This window comes from Salvelinus fontinalis, chromosome 33, assembly GCF_029448725.1.
Source record: "Salvelinus fontinalis isolate EN_2023a chromosome 33, ASM2944872v1, whole genome shotgun sequence".
In the NCBI taxonomy this organism is placed as follows: domain Eukaryota; kingdom Metazoa; phylum Chordata; class Actinopteri; order Salmoniformes; family Salmonidae; genus Salvelinus; species Salvelinus fontinalis.
Window position 1 is genome coordinate 50,178,058 of NC_074697.1, and position 18,208 is coordinate 50,196,265.

Genomic DNA, 18,208 nt, shown 5'->3' on the forward strand with positions numbered 1-18,208 from the left:
GACAGCCCACAGTAGGACACACATGCACACACGCTCGCACACTCACAAACTCATTCAAACACACTCACGCATGTGCACACACACACAAAATGTTTGTGCTCCACTGACCTTAGGGCCTGGCATCCCGGGAGCCCCGGATGGTCCTGGTCGTCCCATACTACCAATCCCTGGGGCACCAGCAGGCCCTGGCTGGCCCTTCTCACCTGAGAGGGAAACAGTCTCATGACTGAATCTGTACATGAGCTCCATCTGCAGTTTTTCTCAATCACGTACAAGCATATTTGGAAAAGTGTAGTTTGAAGAAACGTTGCCTTCTCTAAACAGCAAATACTTTCATCCAAACTATAAGATACTGTTAATGAAGCAAATACATGAATCATAAGAACTGCCTACAAAAAAAGATGAACACATCAATGAAATGAGTCTGTCTTAAAAAAAAATCCTATTTAATCAATCAATATCAATAAACGATGATGATCAAAATTGGAAATAAAAATATCAAAAGGTGTAGAATTATGGGAAACTATTCTCCTGTTACGCATTTTTCACTAAACGTGTACATGAACGTGGTTTTATCCTCGCGTCGGAGAGCTTAGGGTTCTTAAATAAATTCAACAGTCGCAACACAAGACTTTAAATAGGCCTAACTGTAGCCTACTGTTTAGATGGGTTAAATGGAAACTGAAATCTGGACATTGACTAACCAGAATAACCTACTGTTTTTTGGCAAACTCCAAAGTCCTACTAGTCCCATGCGAATTGACATCCCTGCGTTTTGAGAGAAATCTCAGTTTTACAGGTGTTTGAGCAAGAAAACAATAACTGATTCGATACATTTAACAAAGTCCTGCGTATAGCCTATATATACGAAGGCCTTACATGTATCAACTTTCCCAGTGAACGCTTTCGTTTATACGTTTTGTGCGAATGAACTGAACATCGCCAAGTGCATCATAAAAAATATTGGGCCTATTTAATGCAACCCTTGTTGTTAATAGATCGCAAATCAGCATACAACTGAGCTAAACAAGTTCACTTTCTCATCCATTGCCTAAAAACGCATATCAAGTGCAAGTTAGCTGTTTAGCTCACATCTGAAAGCTGGTGGACATTTAGGACTTCTTCCACCGCAGATCGCTAAAATATGCTAATGATTATGATCACACTTGCTCAATTAAAATATTTTGGCGACACTATTACACTATTAGATGGTTTGGTATGGTTAAGAAACTTGGGAACCAAGCTCGAGTTCAGTGTAGCCTGACAAAAGAGAAGCTAAGTGTATCTAATTATAGTTGTAATTATAGTAATTCAAGTTGACTAACAAATAGCCTAACAAAATGACTGAAATTATAAGCAGACGGGCGGGTGAGGTGAACAAACAGCTGACCCGTGCACCACTAGTTTACAAACACATAAAATCAAATATTTGTCTTAATCATTTCAGGCAGCTAAATGTAAAGACCCTGCAAAGGGTGGGTTGACTTTCACTAGGCACTGGGCCCTGATATACTGTATACCCAATATAGCCCTGATAGAGTGATTTAGAATATTGTGCACTAGTATTTACTGATTGCTGGAAATAGTGAACACATTTGTCTTCTGATAAAAATGTTGTGTTAATATTCTGTAAACAAAACACAACATTGAATTTTGTCTTCAAATGATGCCATTTGTATTCATAGTTTTGCAAATTGGCATCTAACATATGTAATCCAAGGCAAGAAGGTGATCAGAAGTTTGAAAAATGTATTTGGGCATTTCATATTTCATTCACCCATTGCCTTGATGACAGCTTTGCACACTCTTGGCATTCTCTCAACCAGCTTCATGAGGTAGTCACCTGGAATGCATTTCAACAGAAGATGGCCATATTATGGCAAGAAAAGCTCAAATAAGCAAAGAGAAACGACATTCCATCATTACTTTACGACATGAAGGTCAGTCAATATGGAACATTTCAAAAACTTTTAAAGTTTCTTCAAGTGCAGTCGCAAAAACAATCAAGCGCTATGATGAAACTGGCTCTCATGAGGACCGCCACAGGAAAGGAAGACCCGGAGTTACCTCTGCTGCAGAGGATAAGTTCATTCGAGTCACTAGCCTCAGAAATTGCAGCCCAAATAAATGGAAAGTGGAAATCTGTCCTTTGGTCTGACATGTCAAATTTGCGATTTTTGGTTCCAACAGCCGTGTCTTTGTGAGACGCAGAGTAGGTGAACGGATGATCTACGCATGTGTGGTTCCCACCGTAAAGCACGGAGGAGGTGGTGTGATGGTGCTTTTCTGTTGACACTGTCGGTGATTCATTTAAAATTCAAGGCACACTTAACCAGCATGGTTACTACAGCATTCTGCAGCGATACACAATCCCATCTGGTTTGCGCTTAGTGGGACTATCATTTGTTTTTCAGCAGGACAATGACCCAACATACATCCAGGGTGTGTAATGGCTATTTGACCAAGAAGGAGAATCATGGAGTGTTGCATCAGATGACCTGGCCTCCAAAATCACCCGACCTCAACCCAATTGAGATGGTTTGGGATGAGTTGGACCTCAGAGTAAAGGAAAAGCAGCCAACAAGTGCTCAGCATATACTTTAACCTTTTGGCAATAGGTGGCGCAATTAGCATTTTTTATTTCTGGGTGTCACCAAATTAAACTGCCTCGTGCTCAATTCTTGATCGTACAATATGCATATTATTAATTCTATTGGATAGAAAACACTTTCTAGTTTCTATAGCCGTTGGAATTTTGTCTGTGGGTGACCCAGAACTCTTTCTACAGCGAAATCCATGACAGGTACTGCGATGGTCTGAGAGCGATGGTCTGATTTCAGATCAGTTTTGAAAGTCTGTGAATATCCTATGGAACGACATGAACTGCACCCGCCTTCCCCTGGATGTCAGTAACCAATGAGAAGTGGAATGGGCTTGCTGCGTAGCTCTCAGAGGTTATAAAAGGCCAAGGAGCGAGAGGAGCCTTCCTTTCGACACTGAACATTGCGCGAAGTGGACCTCGGGATGCCATTTTCAAACGCTCAATTTTAAACGTTAGATGTATCCATCTGTAATTTAATTAGACATAGGTGTTAGAAGCATCATAACGAAGCTATTTTAAACCAAGTTATATCAGATTATGCGAGTATATTGCTATTTTTCGGAATTTCAACAGTATTGCGCCTTGAGGATTTGGACACGTTGGTGCAAAATAGCTATGGCTAGCTAGTGTTAGCTGCTATATCAGAAGTTGAATGCAACGTTTTACAACCAAGCAACGATTCTTTTGGACAAAGAACCACCATGGCAAGATTCTGATGGAAGCTCGTCGAAAAGTAAGAGCTATTTATGATGTTATTCCGTTTTTATGTGGAAAAATGTAAACTCAATAATGGTGAATAGTGACGCCGTTATTGCGTCACTAGTCTGGCTGTAACGCACACTGTATGTCTAGTAACGTTAATTTTAAAAATCTAACTCTGCGGTTGCATTAATAACTAATACATCTTTCATTTCATGTCCAACCTGTATTTTTTTTGTCAAGTTTATGAATAGTTTTTGATAAAAATATTTGTATTTTCAAAATGGCGCCGGCCAGATTGCTTGAGTAGTTGAACACTATTTCCATTGTGTAAGCACGATTTGTGCCGCTAAATATGCACATTTTCGATCAAAGTCTATATGGATTGTGTAATATGATGTTACAGGAGTGTCATCTATAGAATTCTGAGAAGGTTAGTGAAAAAATTTATATATTTTGGCGATGGTGAGTTATCGCTCTCTTTGGCTAGAATCAATGCTCTGGTAACGTTTGCATATGTGGTATGCTAATATAACGATTCATTGTGTTTTCGCCGTAAAACACTTAGAAAATCTGAAATGTTGTCTGAATTCACAAGATCTGTGTCTTTCCATTGCTATGTGCTGTGTATTTTTAAGAAATGTTTTATGATGAGTAAATTGGTAATACACGTTGCTGTCTGTAGTAATTCTAGGAGCTTTGGTGAGATTTGTGACGCTGGCTGCAATGGCAAACTATGATTTATACCTGAAATATGCACATTTTTCTAACAAAATCTATCCTATACCATAAATATGTTATCAGACTGTCATCTGATGAGGTTTTTTCTTGGTTAGTGGCTATCAATATCTTAGTTTAGCCGAATTGGTGATAGCTACTGGTGTTGAGAAAAAATGGTGGACAAAGAAAAAGGGTGTCTTTTGCTAACATGGTTAGCTAATAGATTTACATATTTTGTCTTCCCTGTAAAACATTTAAAAAATCTGAAATGGTGACTTTATTCACAAGATCTGTATCTTTCATTTGGTGTCTTGGACTTGTGATTTAATGATATTTAGATGCTACTATTTAAATGTGACGCTATGCTAGTGATGCTAATCAGTGTGGGGGGGGGGTGGGGGGTGATCCCGGATCCGGGTTTCTGAGGCGGTAAAAGTTAAGACTGTTGGAAAAGCATTCCAGGTGAATCTGGTTGAGATAATGTCAAGAGTGTGCAAAGTTGTCTTCAAGACAAAGGTTGGCTACTGAAGAATCTCAAAAATAAACTATATTTTGACTTGTTTAACCCTTTTTTGTGTTACTACAGTATTCCATATGTGTTATTTCATTGTTTTGCTGTCTTCACTATTATTATACAATGTAGAAAATAGTCAAAATAAAGAAAAACCCTTGAATGAGTATGTGTGTCAAACATTTGACTGGTACTGTACATATACAGAGCACTCAGACCCCTTGACTTTTTCAACATTTTGTTCCGTTACAGCATTTTTCTAAAATTGATTAAATTAATAAAAATCAATCTACACACAATACCCCATAATGACAAAACGCACAGGTTTTCAATTATTTTTGCAAATGTACTACAAACAGAAAACTGAAAAACATAAGTATTCAGACTTGAGACTTGAAATTGAGCTCAGGGTCATCCTGATTCCATTGATCATCCCTGAGATGTTTCTAGAACTTGATTGGAGTCCACCTGTTGGAAATTCAATTGATTGGACATGATATGGAAAGGCACAAACCTGTTTATATAAGGTCCCACACTTGACAGTGAATGTTAGAGCAAAAACCAAGCCATGACGTCAAAGGAATTGTCTGTTGACCTCCGAGACAGGATTGTGTCGTGGCACAGATCTGGGGAAGGGTACCAAAAAAATGTCTGCAGCATTGAAGGTCCAAGTGGCTTCCATCATTCTTAAATGGAAGAAGTTTGGAACCAACAAGACTTCCTAGACCTGGCTACCTGGCCAAACTGAGCAATCGGGGGAAAAGGGCCTTGGTCAGGGAGGTGACCAAAAACCAGATGGTCACTCTGACAGAGCTCTAGAGGTCCTCTTTGGAGATGGGAGAACCTTCCAGAAGGACAACCATCTCTGCAGCATTCCACCAGTTAGGCCTTTATGGTAGAGTGGCCAGACGGAAGTCTCTCCTCAGTAAAAGGCACATGACAGCCCACTTGGAGTATGCCAAAAGGCACCCAAAGACTCTCAGACCATGAGAAACAAGATGCTCTGGTCTGATGAAACCAAGATTGAACTCTTTGGCCTGAATGCCAAGCGTCACGTCTGGAGGAAATCTGGCACCATCCCTACGGTGAAGCATGGTGGTGGCAGCATCATGCTTTTCAGCGGCAGGGACAAGGAGACTAGTCAGGGTCGAGGAAAAGATGAACGGAGCAAAGTACAGAGAGATCATTGATGAAAACCTGCTCCATAGCGCTCAGGACTTCAGACTGGGGCAAAGGTTCACCTTCCAACAGGATAATGACCCTAAGCACACAGCCAAGACAACGCAGGAGTGGCTTCGAGACAAGTCTCTGAATGTCCTAGAGTGGCCCAGACAGAGCTCGGACTTGAACCCGATTGAACATCTCTGGGGAGACCTGAAAATATATGTGCGCAATGCTCCCCATCCAACCTGACAGAGCTTGAGAGGATCTGCAGAGAAGAATGGGAGAAACTACTCAAATACAGGTGTGCCATGCTTGTAGTGTCATACCCAAGAAGACTGGAGACTGTAATTGCTGCCAAAGGTGCTTCAACAAGGTACTGAGTAAAGGGTCTGAATACTTACACTACCGTTCAAATGTTTGGGGTCAACTAAAAATGTCCTTGTTTTCCATGAAAACATACATGAAATTAGTTGCAAAATGAATATGAAATATAGTCAAGACATTGACAAGGTTATAAATAATTAATTTAAATAATAATTGTATTCTTCAAACTTTGCTTTCGTGAAAGAATCCTCAAATTCAGCAATTACAGCCTTGCAGACCTTTTGTCACAACTTGAAGTCGGCTCCTCTCTTTGTTCGGGCGGCGTTCGGCGGTCGACGTCACCGGCTTTCTAGCCATCGCCGCTCCATTTTTCCATTGTTCCATTTGTTTTGTCTTGTTCCCTGCACACCTGGTTTTCATTCCCTAATCACACTGCATGTATTTATTCCTCTGTTCCCCTCCATGTCTTTGTGTGAAATTGTTTTGTTACGTGTTGCGTGTGTACGCGCCAGGCTGGGTTTTTCCCGTTATTTTCCGTGGTATTTCACGAAGGTTGGTTATTGTAACATTGTGCTCATTTTTGTGACTTTTTTCTTTGGCTGGAGGTTTTGACGCAGTGGCGTCCGTCTGTTTATTTGCCTCTGCCCAAATAAAGTGTGCGCCTGTTCACAACTCTCTGCTCTCCTGCACCTGACTTCTCCTCCAGTAGCGCTCACTGTGACACCTTTGGCATTCTAGTTGTCAATTTGTTGCGGTAATCTGAAGAGATTTCACCCCATGCTCCTGAAGTACCTCCCACAAGTTGGATTGGCTTGATGGGTACTTCTTACGTACCATGCGGTCAAGCTACTCCCACAACAGCTCAATAGGTTTGAGATCCGGTGACTGTGCTGGCCACTCAATTATAGACAGAATACCAGCTGACTGCTTCTTCCCTAAATAGTTATTGCATAGTTTGGAGCTGTGCTTTGGGTCATTGTCCTGTTGTAGGAGGACATTGGCTCCAATTATGCGCCGTCCACAGGGTATTGCATGGCGTTGTAAAATTAAGTGATTAGCTTCCTTCTTCAAGATCCCTTTTACCCTGTACAAATCTCCCACCTTACCACCACCAAAGCACCCCCAGACAATCACATTGCCTCCACCATGCTTGACAGATAGCATGAAGCACTCCTCCAGCATCTTTTAATTTTTTCTGCGTCTCACGAATGTTCTTCTTTGTGATCTGAACACTTCAAACTTAGATTAGTTTATCCATAACACTTTTTTCCAATCTTCCTCTGTCCAGTTTCTGTGTTCTTTTTCCCATCTTAATGTTTTCTTCTTTATTGGCCAGTCTGAGATATGGATTTGTCTTTGCTACTCTGCCTAGAAGGCCAGCATCCTGGAGTCGCCGCTTCACTGTTAACGTTGAGACTGGTGATTTGCAGGTACTATTTAATGAAGCTGCCAGTTGAGGACTTGTGAGGCGTCTGCTTCTCAAACTAGACACTAATGCACTTGTCCTCTTGCTCATTTGTGCACCGAGGCCTCCCACTCCTCTTTCTATTCTGGTTAGAGCCAGTTTGCGCTGTTCTGTGAAGGGAATAGTACACAGCGTTGTACGAAATATTCAGTTTCTTAGCAATTTCTCGCATGGAATAGCCTTCATTTCTCAGAACAAGAATAGACTGACAAGTTTCAGAAGAAAGTCCTTTGTTTCTGGCCATTTTGAGCCTGTAATCGAACCCACAAATGCTGATGCTCCAGACACTCAAATAGCTGTTTAAATGCTTCTTTAAATCAGAACAACAGTTTTCAGCTATGCTAACATAATTGCAAAAGGGTTTTCTAATGATCAATTTGCCTTTTAAAATTATAAACTTGGATTAGCTAACACAACGTGCCATTGGAACACAGGAGTGATGGTTGCTGATCATGGGTCTCTGTATGCCTATGTAGATATTCCATTTAAAAAAATCGGCAGTTTTCAGCTACAATAGTCATTTACAACATTAATATCTACACTGTATTTCTGATCAATTTGATGTTATTTTAATATAAAAAAATATAAAAAATGCTTTTCTTTCAAAAACAAGGACATTTCTAAGTGACCATAAACTTTCGAACGGTAGTGTATGTAAATGTGATATTTGTATTTTTTATGATTTAAAACCTGTTTTTGTTTTGTCATTATGTAGTATTATTGTGTATTTTATATTGTATTATACAGGGTGCATTTGGAAAAGAGACCAAGGGCTCAATATGTCTTCCCTGTCAAAATAAAGGTTAAATAAAACCATTTAAAAATCATTGTTGTTCTACTATATGTATGTTTGACCACAGTTCCAAAAAACACTTGTATACAATGGAGTAAAACTGTAATACAGGATGTGCAGTGTATGCAGGCTTTTGTTCCAGCCCATCTCTAACTCCTGTGATTCACGTAATGGCTGTCTTCAAATTATCATGATTACCTGAATTAGGTGTGCTGTTAGTGCTTGGCTGGAACAAAACTCTGAACACTATGTTGCCCACCTAGGATCTTACCAGGGTACAACAGAGCTAGGGTTCTTGGGTAGCGAAGTCATTCTCACCTTTAGGCCCAGTGTTGCCAGGAGGGCCCCGGACAGACAGACCTCTATCCCCCTTGGCGCCGAAGTTGCCAGGGAAGCCAGGATAGCCATTTATACCAGGATTCCCTGAAAACATATAGGCAATTATAAAATAGTTCACTGGGTTAGAAACTGGTGCTGGCAACCCCATGGATGAATACTGGATTCCCACATGGGCCACATGTTGATAGTTAAACCTCGTGTAGTCTTAGCATTCTGTATACTCCCCTTGTCCTTCACTAACCCCAAACCTATTCACTAAACCCCAAATTAACGCCAAATCTATTTTGCATGAAGAAACAACCTGTCATTCATCACAAACGTTGTGAATATCTGGGTTTTCCCTCTTCACAATGCAGAAAGACTGCATTTAATCAGTGGACACCACTCGTTTTTACTACAACACACCTTTCATAATTGTTTTCTTTCCTAAAGTAGAGGTTTATTATTATATTTGCTAAAGGTACTGCATAGATGTAAACGTACATTTTTTAGCGAGAGATAGCTCTTGTATAGCCTAAGAAAGTATCAGAAATGTGCGGAAAGTAGTTTTGAATGCATTTTATTGAAGGGAAACAATAACAGTCTTGAACTTTTTGGGCAACATAGGGATATATTCTTATATACTGTACAATGAGGAATTCAACTACAAAATACTAGTCTTCTCACATTTTTTTAACCAATGCCCCCACCCACAAGGTGTATAAATACACAACAACAATAAATAAGAATAAAATAAGATAATAGAACGTGAAGAACATAAATCAATCAACTCTAATTAGCAAATGTAGGACAGTATGCAAGTGTGGTTGCATGGACTTTGCAGATATATGTCTCACATGTGCAGCACATAGTATTTGTTTTACAGTCCTTCTTTGGGGGGCAGAATTGGCATCTCCTCCTCTTGCCTGCATCAGCTGCAGACCCCAGTGGACAAGAACAAGATTCCGCCACATGAACAACTTTCACAAGCGCTGCAAAGGCTGCTGTGTGGGGGAGGCCCTCTCTTATTTGAATGTGTGGGGTTACATGTGCCTTTCCCAGCTTCTCCAGGAACAGCCTCCTCTTGTTCCGCTTATCAGACATCCAGGTAGGGTTGATCTTGTTCTATATCCTGAAGGCATTGTATGAGGACAAATCAATGATGTTATGGAAGATGACCGGGGGCCAGCGGGCAGTCATCCTCCTGCAGCTGTAAGTTCCAATCATCTTGTCCAGGTTGTCCACGCCTCCTTTGTTGTGGTTGTAGTCCAGGATGATGGCTGGCTTCCTGTCCTCACGATCACTGATCTCAGCCGTTTTGTGCAGTGTGCTCAGGAGGACCACATTCTTGTTCCTCTTTGGAATGTAAGAAACTAGATTGGTGGTGGGGGTGAAGGCAAACTTTGATGAGAAGGCCTCTCTCCCACTTGTTGCGAGGAGTGCACGTGGGAGCTCAGGCTTGTTCTTTCTAACTGTGTCAACCATGGTGATATTCCTCTTCAGGAGCTGCTGGCTGAGTTTAATCAGTAGCACACATAATCTCAATTTCGCATTGTGTGTGTCTTTGTGGTTTTTGTGGTGTGTAAATGATTTTTATAACTGCCGGGTCAAAAATGACCCTAAGACCATCTTTGTACCCTGGTGGTGTACAGCTTTCATGGAAATATGAACAAAGGCAATGTTTCACTTTTTCTAATGTTGGGGTCACTCTAGGAAAAGTCATCAAATTTCAAGTCATTTAGGGGGTTTTCTCTGCTGTTAAACATAGTGGCCGGTCATTTTTTACCCTTAAGACAACACAAGGGTTAAGTCATTTGCTGTGGATAAAAATGTATGCAAAAAAAACAAACAATAACACCATGACCAGCCGATGATCCTATCAATTCTCTGCTAATGCCGTGATACTACTGCTGGGCTGTTAGTGTATGCATGATATTGTCTTCATGTCAAGAATCTCCCCCAGAGCTCATGGCTAAAGCCCTCACCTGAAGGTCCTGGGTTGCCTTGATGACCCTTCTCTCCCTTCAGTCCTGGGTCTCCTGTGGTTGTTATCGTCTCACCCGCTGAGCCTTTCTCTCCTGCAGGAGGAGATGAGTGCGAGACAACAGTGAGACGAGTGAGAGAAGAGTGTGACACATTTACACATTCTGTAAAACAGGTCAAGTGAGACACAAATTAGACAAGAGTGAGACACACTCACACATTCTGTGACATAGGTCAAATTGCTGGGATGCCAGGTCTCTCTTGAAAAAATAATGATCTTACTGTACCTGGATCTCCAGGTCTCCCTCGCAGGCCTTGCACCCCCAGGTTGCCCTTCTGTCCAGGGCCCCCTGGGGGCCCCACACCGGGGGGGCCCTGAGTCCCCATCTGGCCTGTCCGTCCACGTATACCCTGAGAGCCGGCATCGCCCCGATCACCCTTGGGCCCCGGAGGTCCCTACAGCAAACAGACACCAAACAGTTAAGTCTGGGTACATCATGGGTAGGGCCCCAAGTTTTTCCAAACCACATGGCCTGGCCATGAGAAAACACAGGCACTAGTTACAGGCTATAACAACAGCCAAGAGCTTAGCCTGTTAAGACCTTGTGGTCAGGTCCCAAATCGTAGTCCAGCATACTAACGCTGTTCACTTATACAATGGTTCTGATCCTTAATCAGATAGTACTGTTACAATGACCAGTCATTGGCATTGATTGTACAGTGTGTAATGGTGGAGGTGGCGTGGGTCACACTCACAGGGTTGCCCTTTAGCCCAGGCTGGCCTTTCAGTCCTGGGTATCCGGGGACCCCGTCAGTCCCATCGCTCCCAGGAACTCCTGGAGCCCCAGGTGTGCCAACAGGCCCCCTGTCTCCTGGGGACATGGGACTTTTGTCCCCCTTGGGTCCTGGAGAACCTGGCACACCTGGTAAACCATAGGGACCCTACAGATACAAAGACAAAGGACAAAATCATTAGAATATAATCAATGTAAAAACGCCTTAACAAAAAGGCCTATGTAAAGAATTTGTATCTGAATCTGGAGTTGATTCCATAATGTCTGTCTGCCCAGGTCAAGTCACCTGTGGACCTGGTGGACCTCCAAGACCTTTGACTCCTCTAAATCCCTTGGATCCAGGATCACCATCTCGACCTGGCGAAACACAAATGCTGTAAACACAGGGGCAGCTATAGTGTATTCTACACATACTAACCTATAGTAGAGAAGCAAACCTGTAAACATTGCTTGAGCTGTCATCCATGCTAGGTCAAAAAATGATGGGGTGATACACAAAGTTAGGCCGGATGTCATGTGAATTTCACATTTTTAATGCCATTTTCAAGTGGTCAACGGTCAAATCTGATGAAAATGTACATAATGAAATAGTAGATTAGTAGAATAGTAGATTTGGCATTAGGTCAAAGGTCAAACATCCTGAAATGGATTATCAAACATAAACACTGAAGACTATGGAAGGGACGCGTTAATAGTTACTTTTCATACAGTTATTAAGCTTTCAGACATGCAAATATACAGAAAATATGAAAATGCAGACGTGTTCAGCTACAGTTGTAGTCTGTAGTGCCACTAAGGACCATCCTCAGATGATGATGGATGCTCTCGGAAAACTGTGAGAGCCCCCAACGAACACGGAAAACTTTACCTCATTAGAATCTGACTTTCTAGGCCAGAGATATTGGAACTTTAATGCCATTTCGAAGGGGTACATGTACAAGCAGGCAAATAGGATAGTCACAGATTCTGACCAAATGTACTGAGCATATCAAACTGACTATTTACTATTACCAACTGACTATTGAATCATTTATACATACATAGACTGTTGAATAAACATAGTTTTGGCATAATTATTATGCTTTAAGCCATGCATATGCACAAGAAAAGCGTATGTTCCATCATTTTTGGTCAAACTTGGGCTTTAGCAAACAAAAATACTTTTCTCAAACAGTTTAAATCCACTCTAGCTACCCAGAAAGACACTTCTGAACAATAAGCACTTTAAGGCCATGTGCTACATGAGGATAGTGTCACGACTCCGACCGAGGCAGGCTCTCCTTCCCGTTCGGGTGGCGCTCGGCGGTCGTCGTCACCGGCCTATTAGCTGCCACTGATCCTTTTCTCCCCCTCCTTATGTGTTTATTGGTTACACCTGTTTTGTATTAGGTTTGTAATTAGTTGGGCTTATCAGTCAGCCGGCCCGCCCGTTTCTTTGTGCGGGATTGTTAGTTGGTAAGAGTGGTGTTTTTTTTTCGATCTACGTTGTATCTGGACTGTTTTCGTTCCCCCTCGTGTCTGGGGTTGTTTTATGAGAACATCCAGTGTATAGAAGGGTGGCCTAGTTTCTCAGTGTTCATTAAAGAACATTTGTTATTGCACCTGCTGTTTCCTGCACTTGACTTCGCACTCCGACACCCAGTCCTTACAGATAGGACATTCTGAGGCAGAAATATTGGAGAGATACTATACTGGAACTAAGGCAGAGATATTGGACTAATGCAGTCAAAGTTGACAATGTGGAGGTAATGATAGATTTTGTCCGTACTTATATTCACGTCCATATGACTAACATCTGAATGTATACTTAAAAATGCAGTACATACTTGGAAAATGGCAACGTCCATCATGACAGTTTATTGAAGATTTGCTGATGATTCCAGCGTCAAATGTGTTCAATTATAGCTGTAGTATAAGTGGGAAAATCCACTCGGGACTGTATGCGTTCTCTGGAAAACAATGAAACTCTGGAGGGTTATTGCCACTCCGCTAGCGTGTCGTGGCGCACACCCTCCACATGTTGCATTATTTTCCATAGAACGCATAGCCCCCCGTTGATTATCCCTCCCTTGTGATACACAAATAAATACACATCATTTCTCAAGCATTTGATGACATGTCCTGTGTGGTACTATTCTATTCTAAACCCTCTCAAGTTTGTCAGGATAAAAACACTTCATCCAAGACAAATGTTATGCAGGGCCAGCCATTAGCATTTTAATATCATATCTAATGAATCGCGTGTGCATATAATAGAAACCATAAACATTTGGATACAGTGATACATGTTTATAATTTTCATTGAATATATCAGTGTTTTTTTTTTTTTTTTTTTTTTTTTATCTCATGTTTATATTTTATTGTGTGCCTGCTAGTAATGCTACCCCATAAAAAATAAGAACGAGAAAAGTATTCGACTTTGTAGCAAATTTCCAAAATAATCGAGTACAGTATTGACACTGTAACTATGGAATATAGTCTGTACTATTGCTCACAAAAAGCTTGATTACAATAATTTCACAATATGAAATGCAATGGGAGATATTATCCATCCCATGACTTTGGTCATATTCACGATCATACCTCGATGAACGTCAGAGTGAATCTTCCGCATAGCCACACAACCTCCGTCAAACTGATATTCAGATCATAACACAGGCTTTTGATTCTGTAAGTATTACAATAATTACAATTCTGTGAAATGTTGATATTCGTTGACATCCAGCGAAAAATGGTTCACTTACAACACTTTTTAAATATCTGCCTAATTTGACAGTAACCGTATAATGTATATCACATTGTCAGTAAGTAAAGTGTGTTTTGTTCCACAGAATCCCCCAGAATACTTAAAACATCCAGCTTTTGTCATTCGGCCTATTTTGTAGTATTTATGGACTCATTGAACATGACATGAAAACATTTGTTATCTTACATGTCATGGAATGACGCAGATTTCTCTTGGATGAAGTGTTTTTATCCTGGCGAACTGTAAAGGGTGGCTAAATTCCCCTTGACAGGCCATTGGAGCAAAAATGGCATCCAATGCTTTAGAAAGTCTGTGTATTCGTATGTCATTAAGATCAGCATATATCCAATAAACTGTTATGATGGAAATTGCCATTTCCCAAGTGTGTATATTTAAGTATACATTCGCCTCAGAATGTACAATCCTCACAAGGTAAAGTGCTTATTGTTCACAAGTGTCTTTCAGAGTAGTTAGAGGGGATGACACTGTCTAAGAAAATGATGCACATGCTTTTCCTGTGTATATGCATGGCTTAAGCCTTAATGCGTAATAATTATGGCAAAAGTAACTATAATCCACAGTCTAAATATGTATAAATGATTAAAGAGTCCGTTTGTATTGATGTACTCATTACATTTGGTCAGAATCTGTGGCTGCTTGTATATATTACCCCTTAGAAAGGGATATACAGTTTCAATATCTCTGGCCCAGAAACTCAGATTCTTACGAGGTAAAGTTTTTCTGGTTCAATAGGGTCTCCCCCGCAGTTTTCTGAGAGGGTCAATCATCTGAGAATGGTCCTTAGTGGACTACAGACCACAACTGTAGCTGAAGACATTTGAATGTTCATATTTTCTGTACATTTGCATGACTTAAAGCATAATAAATGTATAAAAAGTAACTACTAATGCATCCATTCCATAGTCTGTTTTTGTTTGCTAATGCACTCCATTTTTGTTAAGAATTGCAAGATATTTGACCTAAAACTATTACTATTTCCATTATATCAATTTTCACCAGATTGGAAGCCTTAAATCTAAATTAAACTTTGTGTATCACCCCAACATTGTTTGATCTAGCATGGATGACAGCCTTCAACGAGAAAATTGTTTGGTCAAGCAGTTTTTCCAGATTGGCTGATCTCCTACTAAGCCTAATAGGCCGACAACTGGAAATATTGCCTTTTTCCTGAACATGTGACCTAACATGGAAAAACTTAGGGCCATAGTGATATATGACCTGGTCAGACAAAACTTCTGGGCCTAGTCATTGTATGACATGACACGGCATAAAAGAGCTGTTGTTATGTCCATGTATTGGTGTTACCTTTCTCTCCAGGCCTACCAGGCTCTCCGGCAGGTCCTGGTGGTCCAGGCCTCACATCAGTGGACATGCAGAGTCGACAGACATCACCCTTCTCACCTAAGAGAGACAAAATGACAGGGAGGAAGTGGTTGTTCAGTGGTTCTTGCCAGTGAAGCAACAAAGTAATTTGAGCTCTCATTGCCCCAGTGACAACTCAATGTACTCAAATCAAATCAAATTGTATTTGTCACATGAGCCGAATACAACAGGTGTAGTAGACCTTACTCTGAAATGCTTACTCAAGCTGGAGGCCCTGGGTATCAACCCCTCCCTGTGCAACTGGGTCCTGGACTTTGACAGGCCATACCACCCCCCCCCCCCCCCAGGTGGTGAAGGTAGGAAACAACATCTCGACTTCACTGACCCTCAACACTGGGGCCTCACAAAGGTGTGTGCTCAGCCCTCTCCTGTACTCCCTGTTCACCCACGACTGCGTGGCCATGCACGCCTCCAACTCAATCATCAAGTTTGCAGACGAAACTACAGTGGTAGGCTTGATTACCAACAACGACGAGACGGCCTACAGGGAGGAGGTGAGGGCCCTCGGAGTGTGGTGTCAGGAAAACAACCTCTCACTCAATGTCAACAAAACAAAGGAGCTGATCGTGGACTTCAGGAAACTGCAGAGGGAGCACCCCCCTATCCACATCGAAGGGTCACCAGGGAGAAGGTGGAAAGTTTTAAGTTCCTGGGCGTACACATCACAGACAAACTGAAATGGTCCACCCACACAGACAGTGTGGTGAAGAAGGCGCAACAGTGCCTCTTCAACCACAGGAGGCTGAAGAAATTTGGCTTGTCATCCAAAACCCTGAAAAACTTTTACAGATGCACAATCGAGAGTATCCTGTCGGGCTGTATCACCGCCTGGTACGGCAACTGCACCGCCTTCAACCGCAAGGCTCTCCAGAGGGTGGTGCGGTTTGCACAATGCATCACCAGGGGCAAACTACCTGTACCCCATGACACCTACAGCACCCGATGTCACAGGAAGGCTAAAAAGATCATCAAGGACTACAACCACTCGAGCCACTGCCTGTTCACACCGCTATCATCCAGAAGGCGAGGTCAGTACAGGTGCATCAAAGCTGGGACCGAGAGACTGAAAAACAGCTTCTATCTCAAGGCCATCCGACTGCTAAACAGCAATCACTAATTTAGAGAGGCTGCTGCCCACATTGAGACCTGATCACTGGACACTTTAATAAATGGATCACACTAGTCACTTTAAACAATGCCACTCTAAATAATACCACTTTAATAATGTTTACATATCTTACATTACTCATATCACATGTATATACTGTATTTTATACCATCTATTGCACCTTGCCTATGCCGCTCGGCCATTGCTCATCCATATACTTACATGTACATATTCTCATTCACCCCTTTAGATTTGTGTGTATTAGGTAGTTGTTGGGGAAATGTTAGATTACTTGTTAGATTTGTGTGTATTAGGTAGTTGTTGGGAATTGTTAGATTATTTGTTAGATATTACTGCACTGTTGGAACTAGAAGCACAAGCATTTCGCTACACTCGCATTAACATCTGCTAACCTTGTGTATGTGAACAATAAAATTTAAAAAGACCTTAACCAACAATGCAGTTTTTAGAAAATAGAGTTAAGAATATATATACAAAATAAATGTTTTTTGTTTTAAAGAAACAAAATAAAATAACAATAATGAGGCTATAGACAGGGGGTACCGGTGCCGAGTCAATGTGAGGGGGTACAGGTAAGTCGAGGTAATTTGTACATGTAGGTAGGGGTAAAGTGAGTAGATAATAAAAAGCGAGTAGCCGCAGCTAAAACAAAGGGGGGGGGGGGGGTTAAATGCAAATAGTCTGGGTGGCCATTTGTTTATTTGTTCAGCAGTCTTATGGCTTGGGGATAGAAACTGTAAAGGAGCCTTTTGGACCTAGACTTGGCGTCCGGTACTGCTTGCCGTGCGGTAGCAGAGAGAACAGTCTATGACTTGGTTGACTGGAGTCTTTGAGCATTTTTTGGCCCTTCCTTTTACACCGCCTAGTATATAGGTTCTGGATGGCAGGAAGCTTGGCCCCAGTGATGTACTGGGCCATACGCACTACCCCCTGTAGCGCCTTACGGTCGGATGCCGAGGAATTGCCTTACAAGGCGGTGATGCAACAGGTCAGGATGCTCTCGATGGTGCAGCTGTAGAACTTTTTGACAATCTGAGGGGGAAAAGGCGTTGTCGTGCCCTCTCCAAGACTTTCTTGGTGTGTTTGGACCTTGATAGTTTGTTGGTGATGTGGACACCAAGGAACTTGAAACTCTCGACCTGCTCCACTACAGCTCCGTCGATGTGAATGGGGGCATGTTTGGCTCTCCTTTTCCTGTAGTCCATGATCATCTCCTTTGTCTTTCTCACGTTAACGGAAAGTTTGTTGTCCTGGCACCACACTGCCAGGTCTCTGACCTTCGCCCTATAGGCAGTCTCATCGTTGTCGGTGGTCAGGCCCACCACCGTTGTGTAGTCAGCAAACGTAATGATGGTGTCGGAGTCGTGCTTGGCCACGCAGTCGTGGGTGAACAGGGAGTACAGGAGGTGACTAAGCACGTGTCCCTGAGGGGCCCCAGTGTTGAGGATCAGCATGGCATATATGTGTTGTTGCCTACCCTTACCACCTTGGGGCAGCCTGTCAGGAAGTCCAGGATCCAGTTGCAGAGAGAGGTGTTAAGTACCAGGGTCCTTAGC

General features: G+C 41.9%; 1 protein-coding gene across 1 annotated transcript in view; it reads right to left on the reverse strand.

Moving 5' to 3' along the window:
* The window catches only part of col4a3 (collagen, type IV, alpha 3), a 120,405-nt gene that overhangs the window by 27,885 nt on the left and 74,312 nt on the right, over positions 1-18,208 (reverse strand). The window contains exons 23-29 of the mRNA XM_055896596.1: positions 15,446-15,541; positions 11,660-11,730; positions 11,336-11,521; positions 10,867-11,035; positions 10,582-10,674; positions 8,597-8,701; positions 109-203 (exon numbers count right to left, since the gene is read on the reverse strand). Coding sequence (XP_055752571.1) covers positions 109-203; positions 8,597-8,701; positions 10,582-10,674; positions 10,867-11,035; positions 11,336-11,521; positions 11,660-11,730; positions 15,446-15,541 — 815 coding nt within the window. The remainder of the gene's footprint in view (positions 1-108; positions 204-8,596; positions 8,702-10,581; positions 10,675-10,866; positions 11,036-11,335; positions 11,522-11,659; positions 11,731-15,445; positions 15,542-18,208) is intronic.